This window comes from Lasioglossum baleicum, unplaced genomic scaffold (genome assembly GCF_051020765.1).
Source record: "Lasioglossum baleicum unplaced genomic scaffold, iyLasBale1 scaffold0021, whole genome shotgun sequence".
NCBI classification, from domain to species: Eukaryota; Metazoa; Arthropoda; class Insecta; order Hymenoptera; family Halictidae; genus Lasioglossum; species Lasioglossum baleicum.
This window is the reverse complement of record NW_027469081.1, coordinates 634980-649626: the sequence shown is the minus strand read 5'-3', so window position 1 is coordinate 649626 and position 14647 is coordinate 634980. Positions and strand designations below refer to the sequence as shown.

The following is a 14647-nucleotide window of genomic DNA, read 5'->3' as shown; positions in this document are numbered from 1 at the left end:
GTTGTTGAAGCATTTTGATACGCAAATTCCTATGCTCATAGATTTGTACAGCAATATTCTTATTAAGAAAAAGATAATATATAGTATCACAGACGAGATATCTCATCTGTGATAGTATTAATAAACCGATAATACTTTCGAACTGCGTAACACATATGAAGGAACGTTTGCAGTTTTATTCAAAGTTTTGTATTGTATTTAAAGTAACATTACATTGTATATATTTATCAAAGAGAACTTTTCTCCGAACGAGTTCTTATAAACGAACGACATTATGGACTATGTCAGTTATATGATATATTTCTGTAACTTGGACGCGAGAATCAACGTGTCATTATTTATATAATATATTATCATTGCTGAATAACGTCATGAGTATATATATATACATATATACGTATAATACTGACACAGCGAAATCTCCTTATTTCGTAATGCAATTATATTTCAGGGTGATAAAAAACGTGCGCGTTGCATACTCGATCGTTAACAGAAAATAAAACAAATGAAAATTACGTAAAATAATTTATATATGTATACATATAGCTACATATATGTCTATGTTACATTAAACAGGCCTTTGCTTGGATGACATATAGCTTACATACAACAATTTCTTTCCTTTTTTTGGTGGGAGATGTGTTACAATTGGTTCGTTCGCGGACAATGTTTGAAAGGATGTTGTATAGACTTCCGTGCAAAAAATATAGCTATGTTGATAAATATATATCATATAACTTAGTTTTAATACTGAATCACAGAGACCCGGCGATGGGTAAGCAATAAATAGATACCCTCGGAGAAGCCTGCATATACTTCCCTCTCGGTAGTAAGTTTGTGCTTACACTGGAAAAGAAGCAACACCAAAGAATTCGAATGGATATAGTCTGAGTAATTTTTCTAGCATTCAACATTTACAAGACTGCGTGAAGAAACCACGTGTGCTCTTACAGAAAAGTACAAGTCTTCTCCAGAACACGTTCGACGAATATTTTTCTACTCCGCGCGACACGCACGGCGGCGCGGCGGCGGCATTCGGAACACTGAAAATGTGATTCTAAAGAGATAAGCGCAGAAATAACATTCGAAATTGTTATGTAGTTATTACTTTCAAATGTTGTTCCAACCGTTTAACAATGCTCGAGAATACATTCTTGATTTTCCTCGTTTTCTGATAACGCGTGTAAATTACAATTCTCGTTATATCTAAGAAATCGAAGGTATCTCGAAATTAACGCTAAGATTTTCAGATTGCGCCAACTTGACAATCGTAGACAACTTGACCGCGACTCGAGCAGCTTCGTCGAGATCGTCGATCGGTACGATCTTTAATCCTGCGTTAGCGATCAAGGCTTTCGCTTCGTCCACGTTTGTACCCTGAAATCAGAAAACAATTGAATACTTTGCAAGTTTATGATGCAATCTTTAAAAGAAAGAGCGTCATGTTCCAGTTACCTGCAATCGAACAACGACAGGAATTTTTAAGCTAAGTTCTTTAGTTGCAGCTATAATTCCCTCCGCAATAACATCGCACCTCATGATACCACCGAATATATTAACCAAAAGAGCATGGACCTGTGTCGATGGTAGTGAAATATTCGATTTAGTTGTACAACAAATTTCTATGCTTGTTCGAATAATCTTTAAGAGTATCACTTACACTTGGATCAGATGTAATAATTTTAAATGCTTCTTTTACAGCAGAGGTGGACGCGCCACCGCCAACGTCCAAGAAGTTGGCTGGTTCTCCACCGTGTAATTTAATAATGTCCATAGTAGCCATAGCTAAACCAGCTCCGTTGACCATACAGCCAATATTGCCATCGAGTGCGATGTAATTCAGATCAAACTTCGCTGCTTCGACTTCTTTAGTGTCTTCTTGAGTCCAATCTCTCAAGGCAAATAAATCTTTTTGCCTGAACTCGGCATTATCGTCGAATCTGCATTTGCAGTCCAAAGCAAAGTCTATGTACGACAAAATAACATTTCCAATTTAATATAACATTATTTCATGTCTTTCCCCATCGATTCTAACGTTAGACTTACAGTTTCCATTAATGTCCTCTGCAAGAGGATTCACTTCCAACAGAAGAGCATCCTTCTTAATAAACATCTGATACAGATTTACAATGATCTTGGAAATATAATCCTTAACGTTTTGCAGACCGAGCTTAACGGCAATGCGATCCGCCTGCTCTTTCGTAATTCCTTTTTGAATGTCAATGGGCTCGTACATGATAGCGCTGGGATTTGTTGCAGCAACTTCTTCGATGTTCACACCACCTTGGCTCGAAGCTATTATAACTGGACCCTTAAACAAAAAGTTCACGTGTTATACGTTGCATCTGTAATAATTCGAATTTTCGATTTTATTTAACAACATACTCCGAAGGCTCTCTCCATCATGACTGCAAGGTAGTACTCTTTGCGGGGAAACATGCGCTGTGTCACCATCACTGCGTTGCATATCCTACCAGCTTCACCTGTTTGTTTTGTAATTAATAATTTACCTAACATTTGAGTGGCTAACTTCTTTGCCTCCTCCGGCCTGCAAATCAAATAGGAATGTATTACGAAACGATAGACATTTTAACGTAATCGTTGCGATATTCATTGTGATTATTAATGACGTACGTTTCACACATTTTCACACCGCTGACAGTGGTGTCTTTAAAATGGCCTTTTCCTCTGCCGCCAGCTAAAACTTGCGCCTTAAGAACAATGTCTTTGCTCTTCAAATCGGCGGCAAGCTTCGCAGCCTCGTCTGGAGTTTTTGCAACTCCAAACTTTGGAGTTGGCACTCCAGCTTCGTTTAGAAGACTGTAGCTGATGTGCTCGTGCACATTTAAATTTCTCACTGGTTGCTTTACTAAGTTGGTCTTGCATCCTAGTATCTATAAAGACAAATAATTGAACAATTAGCAATGTTCCATAAAAATAATATATTTATTAGACAATTAATTCGCATAATAATGTAATTGTTCAAGTACAAGAACAAAGATGTCTATAAATGTTCAAGTACAAGAACAAAGATAACTTAAATATAAAGAGCCCGACACATTGTCATTGGCATCTTAAAATACTCTGTTGTCTCTCAGATTTAAAAATAATCTGAACTCAGAAATCGATCATTGGTAATGACCCACATATGTTACGTCTGATCGTTGTTGTCCCTGACTTGTTTTCGATACGAACAAAGGAATATCCCAACCCGGAAATTCAAAAAATTACGAAACTTTCAGGGTACATTTGTAAAAAACATTATAAATGCGACAAAAACATTGTCAATAAATTAATCAATACGCGTAAAACGTACGAAATTTGTGTTTTCCCTTTAATATTCGAACATAAACTTTCGCGACTGAATGTTTCATAATTTTCGGAATTTCCGGGTAGAGCGAGTGTTTGTCGATGAAAACAAAAACGGCTATCTTCTCCAAAAATAACAGTGTGTTGATATAAATATCAGCAAAAGATGAGCCGAAAGGAGCGATAAGAAGGAAAACAAATGACGAGAGAGATCGTTCGGTCGATCGGTTTGAACTTTGAATTTTCGAAGAACGCGACCAGTGTTGATTGTTTGACAAGTGGTGCTCGTTCGGATGTAATTCAATCATTGTTAATTAAATACGAACGAACGATGCGGAGTCAATGACCAATGAATGGACGAGCGGGCATAGAAATGTTCGCGTGTCCATTGCATAACTGTCACACACATAATTCGTGAAAAAATCGAGTTTAGTACGAGGCCACGATCTTTGGCTTCGAATCGACTGACCCTGGCGCCCAATTTAGCAGACTACAGACATCAAATATGGTGGTTGTCCTTCGTATGAATCATTCGGACGTATCCGACGAATTTCATTCGGTATGTAAACAGACCGACTACTTCCAGGCAAGCGAAAACAAATAGGTGGAAGATCACACTGTGGTAAATGTGACTTGAACGTACCTTAGACCCGTTGAATCGGGCAAGATTCTCAGCAAGTGAGATGGACCGCGACAACATGGTAGCCATCTTACTAAAGCAGTGGCAGTGGACTGTCGAGCGTAAGCTGCGCCTTCATGTCCCCACCTTTCTTGACGTTTCCTGAAAAACATGACGCAAACTCCGCAGCTGAAGAGCCGCGGTGGCGCTACCACATTTCTCTCTACTAAGCTAATCATTACTTATTTCAAACAAAAATCATTCGCATTATCGGCACGATCGTGTTTCAATGTAGCCCTTCTACAGGCAACCAGGTATTCACCTACCTATTTACTATATATACATGTCTTTAGCAATCCTTTATCCAGATCCGAAAATACAAAACCGCACTGCACGGCAATTCATATTTTTGAAAAAAATATTCAATACTAAAGCTTTAAATCTACTTATACGTTTCAGTCGCATACGCGAGACCAAAATCGGAGATAAACGAGGGTTTTTAAAAATAAATCTAAGTATATAGGCTATCGGTAGTTAAAGTGTGAACGCACTACGAATTGAAAGAACAATCTTTATTGCTTTATAACATTCATATCCCTATAAATATATTATATAGAGCTTCGACAACAATTATGATTTTAAAATAATTGAGATTATAGATATATAAAAGCGAATACAAAAAGACTATATATTTAAAAGTAGTAGATATATCATACATTGCTTTTACATTCTTTTCATAAACATTCACAAAACTCCTTTCGTTTACTTTTTGCATTTGCTAGTCTTGTCATTGGATTTCTCCTTGCTTACAAAAGAAATATCAAGATTCAATGAATTTGCTAATTTCACCATTAGAGCCAATTTTACGACCGCCTCGGCCGCATTAGCAAAATCGTCCACGGAGATCACTTTTAATTGAGCATCTCGAATTAACACTTTCGCTTCCTCCACATTGGTACCCTGAGGAATAGAAACATAGAGTCTATTGATTTTTACGAACGTTTATCAAGTTTCTTGATAACTTACTTGTAATCTTACGACTATCGGCAAGTTCAAGTTCAAGTCTTTCGACGCGGTGATAATTCCGTTTGCGATTATGTCGCACCTCATGATGCCACCGAATATATTCACAAAAATGGCGATTACCTGGAAATTTAGAGAAAGAATTCAACTTGTGTAATAATTAATAATTGAACTTATAAGAACTGATACAGTGGTTTATCGATAAATGTCTCTCAAGTGTCTGGCCTATAATTGTCCCACAACTATCGAGGGCAACATAAGGGTCCCATAAAAATCACCGACACAGGTTTCACCGACTCCAGATTTGAACGACAATAACTTTGGCCGTATTTTGTTACACTTCTCAGCGGCCGAGGCCTCTCGAGCTTCGATGCCCTTTTCCGCGTTCGGTAAAAGTCAAAGAATAGTATCCCTAGCTGGACCTGTGTTTTAGACAATTATCGATAAAACATTATATTCCTATTTCATTGTAAAATGACCTTTTTATCAGACACTATTATTTTAAAAGCTTCCTTGACAGCTTCTACAGAGGCACTACCGCCTACGTCCAAAAAATTGGCTGGCAAACCACCGTTAAGTTTTATTATATCCATAGTAGCCATGGCTAATCCAGCTCCGTTTACCATGCACCCTATATTCCCATCGAGAGCTATATAATTTAGCTGGAATTTATTCGCTTGAACTTCATTAGGATCCATCTGCGAGAAGTCTTGCAAGGCAAACAGTTCTTTCTGTCTGAATTCTGCACTGTCGTCGAATGAACATTTACAGTCTAACGCATAATCTGAAAATACAAATTGATTACTAATCAAATGTTCTTGTCCGTTGAATTAATTAATATCATTTTTAAACATACATTCTTCGCAAAGATCTAACGCCAACGGATTTATCTCAAGTAACAAAGCATCCTTTTCAATGAACAGCTCATAAAGATTGCAAGCGATGGCTGAAATGATCTTTTTGTCCTCGTCTTTCACACCTAACGTTTCTACAACTTTGTTTGCTTGTTCAACCGACAGACCCTTCATAATATTAACTGGAATATACGTTATAGCTTCAGGATTCGTAGCAGCAATGTCCTCGATATTAACGCCACCTTGTTTAGACGCGATAACAACCGGTCCCTGAAATTTGTAGAAGAATTTAGCGATCGTTAATCGATTGTTTAGAGACTCACAGGAGACTCACATCAAAACTGGTCTCCAACATAACTGCTAGATAATATTCTTTGCGGGGGAACATTCGGGTCGTCACCATGATCGAATTACAAATTCTTCCAGCTTCTCCAGTCTGTTTCGTTACTAAGAATTTTCCTATCATGTTACCGGCTGTTTCTTTCGCTTGTTCGACCCTGCGAAGTTACCGAAGTTTAATAACGCTTTCGAAACGAATGATCATATACAATTGCTAAAATCAGGTTTTGATCAAACTCACGTTTCGCACATAACAACACCGCTAACACTGGTACCTTTAAATTGCCCCATTCCTCGACCCCCAGCAAGGACTTGGGCTTTCAGAACAATGTCCTTTGTATTCAGGTCCTTGGCCGCCGTGGCAGCCTCATCTGGAGTTTTAGCTACCTTAAATACCGGTGTCGGAATTCCAGCTTCCTTCAATAATGTATATGCAGCATGCTCGTGAACTTGCAGGCGTCGAATTTGTTGAAAATAAATGTTTGATCGACGAATGCACTGAAACATATATTTTTGCTTCACATGAATTGGCAACGATACGTTTGAATAGAAATAGCATTTGCAACGCAAAGAAATACCTGTCTATTTATGATCCGTCTACCGATTGATACAAGAGATAATATTTTGATTGACATTGTATCAGTTGAAAAAGCTTGACCAACTTGGTCTTTATACAAGAAGCGATCCAATAAATTCGTTTACTCGTTTTATAACGCAAGTTTTACGAGAATACAGAAAATGACACTTTGATACTTATAAATCTTGCGGGCAAATCTATTCGCAGAGCCATCATGAAGAATGTTCAACTTACAAGTTTCAGAATTAACTTCATTGTATACATACACTGTAGATTAAGCCGAGTAGGCAGTGAGCGCGGCCGCTCCTTTGTCTTATTACGATAAATGAATAGATGTATTCATGTGCGGTCGATACCGCTTCGAGTTGATAATCCCAGAACATATATATATACTGTCAACAGTATAAATACAAAATTCTTTTGTGTTACACTCGTCGTGTAACAACGTCCAGTATCGGTAGAAACAGCAAATTAGGAAAGTGAGTCCTTCGGTTAGATTGAACTTTTATATTATCGTAATAAACCTGCGATATTTATATCTATTCTCATTTATACGCATTGCAGATACATGTATTAAATTATGTTAATACAGTAAAATATAAAAAGTCAATTTACAATGTCATCTACGTAGAATCGGATTACAGATTTTCTTACAAGCATTTATATAATTATGAAATGATTGTAACAGAAAGAGAATTCATTTCATACTACGTTATTTTCATAAATTCATTGGTATGTCAGTTTAGATATAGTTCGATACGCGTGATAAGTCGATCTCGTATATGTTAATACCACTCGGTAGAATAACAATTATTTTCCTTATTAAATCAGACTTACGATTATCTTAGGAACTACGTCCTTAACAATTTTTCTAGTATTCTGATAATTCGTATAGAGTTATAGTATCTCGGGTTTTACTTATTATACTTCACACTTCGGATGATGCGTACGAGTAAATTATGGAACAAATAGAATGCTTATCGAGGCCTTGAGTTTCTAGAAATAAGCCGGAAATATTCAAGTTGTAGACGAACAGAAAATCATACGAGATTATATAATAAATTAAAAAAACATGTCTCGATATAAAATCTCTGAAATGCCATCTCTAGATATTTATTACAACGTTTCGTAAACTTGAGCAGCGAAATTTTGTTCGTGTAAATGAATAAGCGAAGAAACGAGTGTTGGAAGGAAAAAAAAGAACGAACTATACACTATACACAAAGCAAAGATACTTTAAGATTTTAAGGTAATTTCAAACATTAAAAATAATAGAAATATTAAATTTTATTAAAAGCAATATAGATATATTTATATACTATATATCTATATCTAAATCCTCTTAATATATTCGAAACATAAATCGTCTACTCTACAGCTTAAAAATAAACCTTCATATTTTCTGAAATATGAAATGAGAAAAAATTGAAAAGTACATGCGAGGAAACTAGTTTTCATTATTTTTCTTTCGCACGTGATACAACTTAAATATTAATATAAATTGTAAGATTGTGTATCTATATATGTTTCAAGCATAAAACTTTCATCTCTGGCCTCAACAGTCTTATACTCTAAATACAAAACAAATCCTTTCGTTAAATTCAAAAGCTAAATCTATCGTTCAACGTTCTCCCCGTGACGCCGAGGCTTCCGGATAAGCTGTACATGACTTCGCTGAAGGCACGATCATCAACATCTGCTCCAGCATCCGATGACGGGGTATTACGTGTACGGGAACGGGAACGAGAACGTGATCTAGACCTCGAACGTTGTCGACCGAAAAGAGGTGCCCGACCAACCTGAAATTCATTCAGTTTATTAGAACTGTGTAGAGAAAAAACATTATAGTACCCGTAACACTAGAAATTCATAAATTTTCTTTCTTATTTTCGAACCTTTTGTGATGTGAAAATAATCAAAATTACATGCAAAATCGATCTTTTGAAAATGGCAAACCAGAATACCCCCTTAACGAAGCAACCTTTCTTATTACAACAATCCCCTAAACGACCCCTGTAACTTAAACATAATTTAAACATACCATATTTAAACTTTGTACACTCTGTCTGAATGGTGAACGTCCCCTGGGTAGCTGGCGCAAACTATTCATAGCGCTTCCGTTTCGGCTCGGTGCAAGAGCAAGCGGACGTTGATGCGTGCTAGGACTATATTCATTTCCCATGGTACACATGAAGTTCACATTTGAATTAGCACTTAATCGTGGAGAACTACAAACATTGTTTCATCGTATTAAGCGTCAAATATGTGCAATGCTAACTTAAAAAGAAAAGGTGTCTCCAAAATCTAAACCGAATGTATTAGGTCAGTCTAAAAGAAGATCGTGTCCGATTCTTCTTCTTTTATTTTAATACGAAGATCGGATACAAACTTCTGCACTGACCTAATGAAAAATGCCAAGTAACTACTTATAGACTGCGGATCTTTATGCAAAATAAAAAATGTTTGCATTGTATTTTTGTTTTAATTATCCTATGAAGCTGAAACTAATATATTGATGTCCTTAAATGTTTTTGACATGTCGACTGCTTTAAATTACATGTACCCATTTTTGTCATAAATGCATAAAATCCGCAGTCTACTTATAAATTTTTAAAGCTTAAAAATTTTATTTATTCGTAACGATATCGTGAAAGGTACTGTAATCATACTTTAGTCTCATCAATTTCTGTTCGTATTGTGCGCGTCTCTGTGCTCTGGCAATCTGATCTGACCGCAATCCGCCGGTAGTGAAACGGCGTTGAGATGTTAAAATCTGCTGTCTTCTTTCTATGGCGCTTCTTTGCTGTAGCGACAACAAGGACTTCCCAGCTTGTGGCATCTGCGATAAAACAATTGTTATAGCTTCTATTCGACTATGGATTTCCAAATTGCTCACGATTCTACATGGAACAAGATACTTACTCTGAACTGATTTTGCAAAGATAATCTTTGATTTTGTCTCTGCAACAACAGCTGTTTTGCTCTCTTGACACGATTCCGGTAAGCAATCTGAGCAGGACTTTGATATCCCAGCCGATTGTGAACTGAAGTCGGGTCCCGCAAATTCGGCAGACTGTTCGTTCTTTTCAACGGTGTTTTATTATTGGTGAAAAATCCTCCTTGAGTAAAAGTCAGATTTGTGCGACTTCTACTGCGAGTCAGACCGAATCTGTTGGCTCGACCACGGCGAACATTGAAAGCACCTCGTGTGTTGGACTTTTGGTTCAATGTTAAATTGCTTCGTGATCTGGTGAGACCATTGTTTTTCTTGTACCGTTTTCTTACAAAACCTCCGCGCACATTGTTATTATTCTGTCCAGCCTGCCAGGGCTGTTCTTTCTTAGCAGTTCCAATGTTACGTTTCACTCTTGCACCTCTACCTCTCAGTCCACTCCGTCCTCTCGCGCTACCTTGTGTGCGTTTCGTGCCAGCTTTTCCATTGGCAGTCCCAGCCTTTTTCTTTTTCTCCTTTTTCTCCATCTTTATGATTTCATCTTAAAAGGAAGAAAATTCACAAGGTTTAGTGAGCATACAGCCTTAGTTCAAGAAGTTAAATTGTTTGTTTTTCGGTTTCTAAGCTTTAATCTGGAATACGTGAAAAATCCCCTCCTGTACGGATGACACTCTGAAGGATAATTCGAGATGAGAAACTCAGTGTATTAATTCCATTAAGGAAATTGGTCTGTTTATCGTTAACCGCTTCCCTGATTTTCTTCAGACATATGTATACGTGCATGTTCAAATCGTTTTTCATCGAGTACAAGTTTATATATAAATTTTTTAATTCAATATATATCAAAACCATAACTTTCGACTGTCCTGTGTGTTAATTATTGTGCAATGTATCCCAACCACTTGAGGATAGTGTCAGACTCACTACTAACTGTTCGATTGATGTGTTAAAAGCAAATAATACCAAGAAAGATAACAAAAAATCAAACGTATTGATCTAATGACAAAATTACAATTTAAGAGATAATTAAACCCTCCCAATTTTCAAATATACTACTATTTAAACTTCTAAGGTATCTTTCGATGCTATAGTAAAATATACAGGGAACATCGTATATTTAATTCATGTAATATATGAGTTTAAGATTATTCAAGTTTTTGTATGTAGTTATTGGTCATCCAGGAAGCATTCAGGACTGATGTGTAAGGCGACAATCGATGATTCTTCTTTTATCATTTTTACAGTATTTCTTCTTCCTTCCCATATTTTCGAGGTTCTACTAGTATTCTATAAACATACTGTTTTCTTCATTACTAATCCTTCTTCTTGCTCCGTTAAAGATATTATTAAATGTCCATTGTTATTGATACTCCAAAAAGTGGATCCGGCTGTATATTTAATTTTTCTTTCACCAATATTTTTCCGACTCTTCCTTTTTGTATCTGAGCAGTTCGTAGAATGTCTTCACCACCGATTTCTCAATAGAAAATAATTGATCTTCAGTGTTCTCAGACTTTCTTTGATTTCTGATTTAGCCTGATCAAGACTTCTGCACGATTTTTAATAATGTCTTTTCGTCTTTGATATATTACACGTAACTTGGCTCGGTCACTTTTTCTACTTCTTTGTGCTCGTTTAAAAATACTGAATTAGTTATTCTTTGAACAAAAGGGATCCAGAAAAATGATATGACCGCTTGCGTAAAACATGTTCGCAAATATTAATTCGACGACTCTTTTTATTGAATTATAGCGACTTGATTGCACAAATAATGGTGATTTTAAGTTTCCAATACCGACATGGGTCTTGAATCAAAACCGTATAGTTCTCCTTTTTCTCCTGTTTCAAATTGAATCCTTAACGACTGTTTATGTTTGCTCTGCTAATACTAAGTTTCCACGAACACTGTATCTGTGCAAATATGTATCGTTGACTCAGGATTGTTCAGGTTTCTTGTCTCCTTGAAGTTAGTTTATTCTACGCTTCGTCTGTTCTTTATCATTCGAATAACATACGTACAATGAACCGTTTTCATAGAATATCCTGTCATTCTGAACATTTATATACATATATATATACATAGATATATATATTTGTCAAACTGAACATGTTTAAGCATAAAACGTAATCGTCCTGGGTGACGGACACTTGTTGTATAAATACATATACTCTCATTCATAAAGAAATCAAACAATTTAATTTAACAGTGAACAGAATGTTTTGCATACGCTTCGTGGCATAGATTATATTATATAGGTACATGAGACGGGACAATTGGTCTCCTGTCTCGTGGATGGTGCACCGTATTTCAGGTTCATCGCATGAAGGAAGAGAAACTCGAGGAACATGATAGCAGAGATAAAAATACAACGAAAGTTACGCAAACGCGTATCCCACGCAACGAGAAAGTTGACTTCTTTTCTGTGAAGCGTGAGTCATGGCTTCGGATGCGGCCACGTCCAAAATAGTGTCCCGGGTTCATGTTCGTCAATTTTCCAATCTCCACTATAATCCTACGGGAATCATAGTAAATCCTTTTTGCGGTAGCTATTTTCTCCTTTTTCACTAATACTCTCCGAATTTCATGATAAAGCATCTATATCGCCATGGTTGTACTCTGAATGGTCCCAATATTCTCATTCTATTTTACTTTTTTTTGCCGACTAGGAATGCGTACACCACCATAAACGTTGCCCAACGTATCGTAAACTCCCAAGGACATTTTTTTTCTTCCAGTGATCGAAAGGTCCCACACACACACACGCGCGTCTCTCTCTCTCTCTTTTATAAAAATTAATGCCGGAATTAATTAAGCCTCGTCGTTTGAGACGCACTTTTTTTGTTAATCATTATCTATCGTCGGGCGTAAACGGAACGAAAATAAATTGGTGGGTATATCTACGCTTACGATTTTTTTCCGTCGCCATATTGAATTCGTGCAAAAGAAGAAACGGTAGCCGTACGCTCACCCAGGATTATCGGCGAAACCGATAGATTTTCGAGATTCTGGCCACTTACCAAGCGACATGTTCACTTTAGCGTCAATCTCTGACATTTTTCTCAATCTTTCTCTTTTCTGTATCAGTTTTTACGAGAAATAACACGAGAATCGCGAACCGACTATCAACCCGAAATTATCATTCGAACGTCACCACCGATCGCACAAAATGACATCACAAGACGCACCAAACCCAAGTGAATACAAACGGTGCATCCAGCCGCAGGAAGTCGCATCGTTGTCCCTGACCGGAAGTTGTCGTTCATTTGACGAAGGGAATCGATACAATCGCCCGCGAAAATTTAAAACTTCGGAATATTTACCGTTCGGCTACTTGCCGAATAAAACAAAGTTCGGCATTGACCGATTAAAATCTTTTATTAACTACGTTTATACGTTATACGTAACTGTATAACAACTGATCACCAAATATGTCGACTGTAATTATTAATAATTAATTGCATTAAATGTAGCCCGACTCTGAAATAAAATACGTTTTTCTAATAAGAAATAAATATTACGACTGAAAATAAGAATTATTTACCTTTATTAACGACTAATTTACTGTTAGCATTTAATATTAATGATTTATGTACACTCACGTTAAATACTGAATACTTTGAGGTTAAGTTCATTCAGATTTGTTACATTTTTCAAAACGATATCAGTAAATTTATTACCAAATATGAAAGCTATAATCCGCAGAGCAAAGCGTGAAGATTGCAAGGCTATAAGAAACTTGATACAAGTAAAATATTTATTTTCTATTTATCATAAAAAATATACATTGTATATATATACATATATTATCTAGCACTTTTATTGTTATCCTTTTTTAGGAACTTGCGGATTTTGAAAAAATGTCAGATGGACCAAGGATCGATCACAAAAGTAACGATTTAGTCTTAAATATTTTCATTGTAATACGACAAAATTAGTTGTAAATAAAAGAAACAATTTTAGCATTAGAAAAGGATGGATTCGATACGGAGCATCCCTTCTTCATTTGCTTTGTGGCAGAGATTAATGGGAATGTAATGGGATATGCAATTTCATATTATACATACTCTACATGGTGTGGGAAAGCCATGTACTTAGAAGATATATATGTAACACAAGAATATCGGAAACAACATATCGGCGGTGAATTGTTAAAAGCTGTAGCTAAGGTATAAGCTCTCAAATATGAAGAACTTGTTATTAAAATTACATTAATATCTAAGTAAATTTTAACTAATAAATTTGTCCTACATTACAGGAAGCCGTGGATAACAACTGCTGCAGATTAGATTTTTCAGTACTCGAATGGAACCCTGCGCAACAGTTTTATAAAATTAAAGGAGCTACAGACTTAACTGTAGACGAAGGATGGCATCACTACCGTTTCTCGGACACAGCTTTGAAAGCTTTAGCTGCTAGTATATAATTATTACTTTATTTTTAAACCCCCTATATGTAACTCTGTATTCAACTGTTAATGAATATACGAAGATCATTGGTTACATATCTATGCTAATAATCATTTCAATATAAAAATGAGTAATAGAAAGGTAACATAGTATGTAATGCAAATTTAGGATCAATGTTACAGTATCTAATTCTGATTTTATGTATAGCTTACATATCTCTTTTCTTCGACCACGTCGCTGCATGGATCAAATGCGATTCCAGTCCCTGTTGGAAAAGAAAAACCAAATAAGGATCACGACGAGAATGATCATGTTGACAGCGATTCTGATTTATTGTCGCATAGCGATATGAGTTGGGGCTCGTTAGAGGACAGATATGTGCCGTATGAAATTATATACGACGCGTCTACTGTGTCGTCTTCCACAATTTCTTCTGACTCGAGTGTAAATATTACTTAGCGCTTCGTTAATGAAATCAAAGTAATAATTCTCTCACACGTTCCAAGTCTAGTCCATCGATTGTACTCGATCATATGCCAACACCGACAAGTATAGTTTCGATACAT

At 36.3% G+C, this 14647-nt stretch overlaps 4 protein-coding genes across 7 annotated transcripts; 1 reads left to right on the top strand and 3 right to left on the bottom strand.

Moving 5' to 3' along the window:
* Window positions 1-511: 511 nt before the first annotated feature.
* Window positions 512-4112, bottom strand: LOC143219053 (succinate--CoA ligase [ADP-forming] subunit beta, mitochondrial-like). The gene is made up of 7 exons (XM_076444834.1): window positions 3953-4112; window positions 2635-2894; window positions 2386-2548; window positions 2047-2311; window positions 1661-1965; window positions 1456-1575; window positions 512-1377 (listed from the first exon to the last, which is right to left on the bottom strand). The coding sequence occupies exons 1-7, from the start codon at window positions 4016-4018 to the stop codon at window positions 1207-1209; spliced, it is 1350 nt and encodes a 449-aa protein (XP_076300949.1). The 5' UTR covers window positions 4019-4112; the 3' UTR covers window positions 512-1206.
* A 373-nt stretch (window positions 4113-4485) lies between these two features.
* LOC143219052 (succinate--CoA ligase [ADP-forming] subunit beta, mitochondrial-like) lies at window positions 4486-7061 on the bottom strand. The gene is made up of 7 exons (XM_076444832.1): window positions 6723-7061; window positions 6386-6642; window positions 6140-6302; window positions 5808-6075; window positions 5431-5735; window positions 4955-5074; window positions 4486-4888 (listed from the first exon to the last, which is right to left on the bottom strand). The coding sequence occupies exons 1-7, from the start codon at window positions 6777-6779 to the stop codon at window positions 4691-4693; spliced, it is 1368 nt and encodes a 455-aa protein (XP_076300947.1). The 5' UTR covers window positions 6780-7061; the 3' UTR covers window positions 4486-4690.
* A 152-nt stretch (window positions 7062-7213) lies between these two features.
* LOC143219056 (uncharacterized) lies at window positions 7214-12903 on the bottom strand. Of its 3 annotated transcripts, none has more exons than XM_076444844.1 (5): window positions 12861-12903; window positions 9644-10215; window positions 9391-9560; window positions 8763-8949; window positions 7214-8520 (listed from the first exon to the last, which is right to left on the bottom strand). In XM_076444844.1, the coding sequence occupies exons 1-5, from the start codon at window positions 12886-12888 to the stop codon at window positions 8323-8325; spliced, it is 1155 nt and encodes a 384-aa protein (XP_076300959.1). In that variant the 5' UTR covers window positions 12889-12903; the 3' UTR covers window positions 7214-8322. The 3 variants fall into 3 exon arrangements, with proteins under 3 accessions (XP_076300959.1, XP_076300958.1, XP_076300960.1); XM_076444843.1 differs by lacking the exon at window positions 12861-12903 and adding an exon at window positions 12693-12854; XM_076444845.1 differs by lacking the exon at window positions 12861-12903 and adding an exon at window positions 10974-12815.
* On the top strand, window positions 12819-14608 carry LOC143219063 (thialysine N-epsilon-acetyltransferase-like). 2 transcript variants are annotated; one of them, XR_013011234.1, is made up of 5 exons: window positions 12819-13420; window positions 13512-13563; window positions 13636-13841; window positions 13931-14222; window positions 14289-14608. XR_013011234.1 is itself a non-coding variant. In XM_076444853.1 (4 exons), the coding sequence occupies exons 1-4, from the start codon at window positions 13358-13360 to the stop codon at window positions 14096-14098; spliced, it is 489 nt and encodes a 162-aa protein (XP_076300968.1). In that variant the 5' UTR covers window positions 12819-13357; the 3' UTR covers window positions 14099-14608. The 2 variants fall into 2 exon arrangements, 1 of the variants encoding a protein (XP_076300968.1); XM_076444853.1 differs by having other exon boundaries at window positions 13931-14608.
* Window positions 14609-14647: the final 39 nt, after the last annotated feature.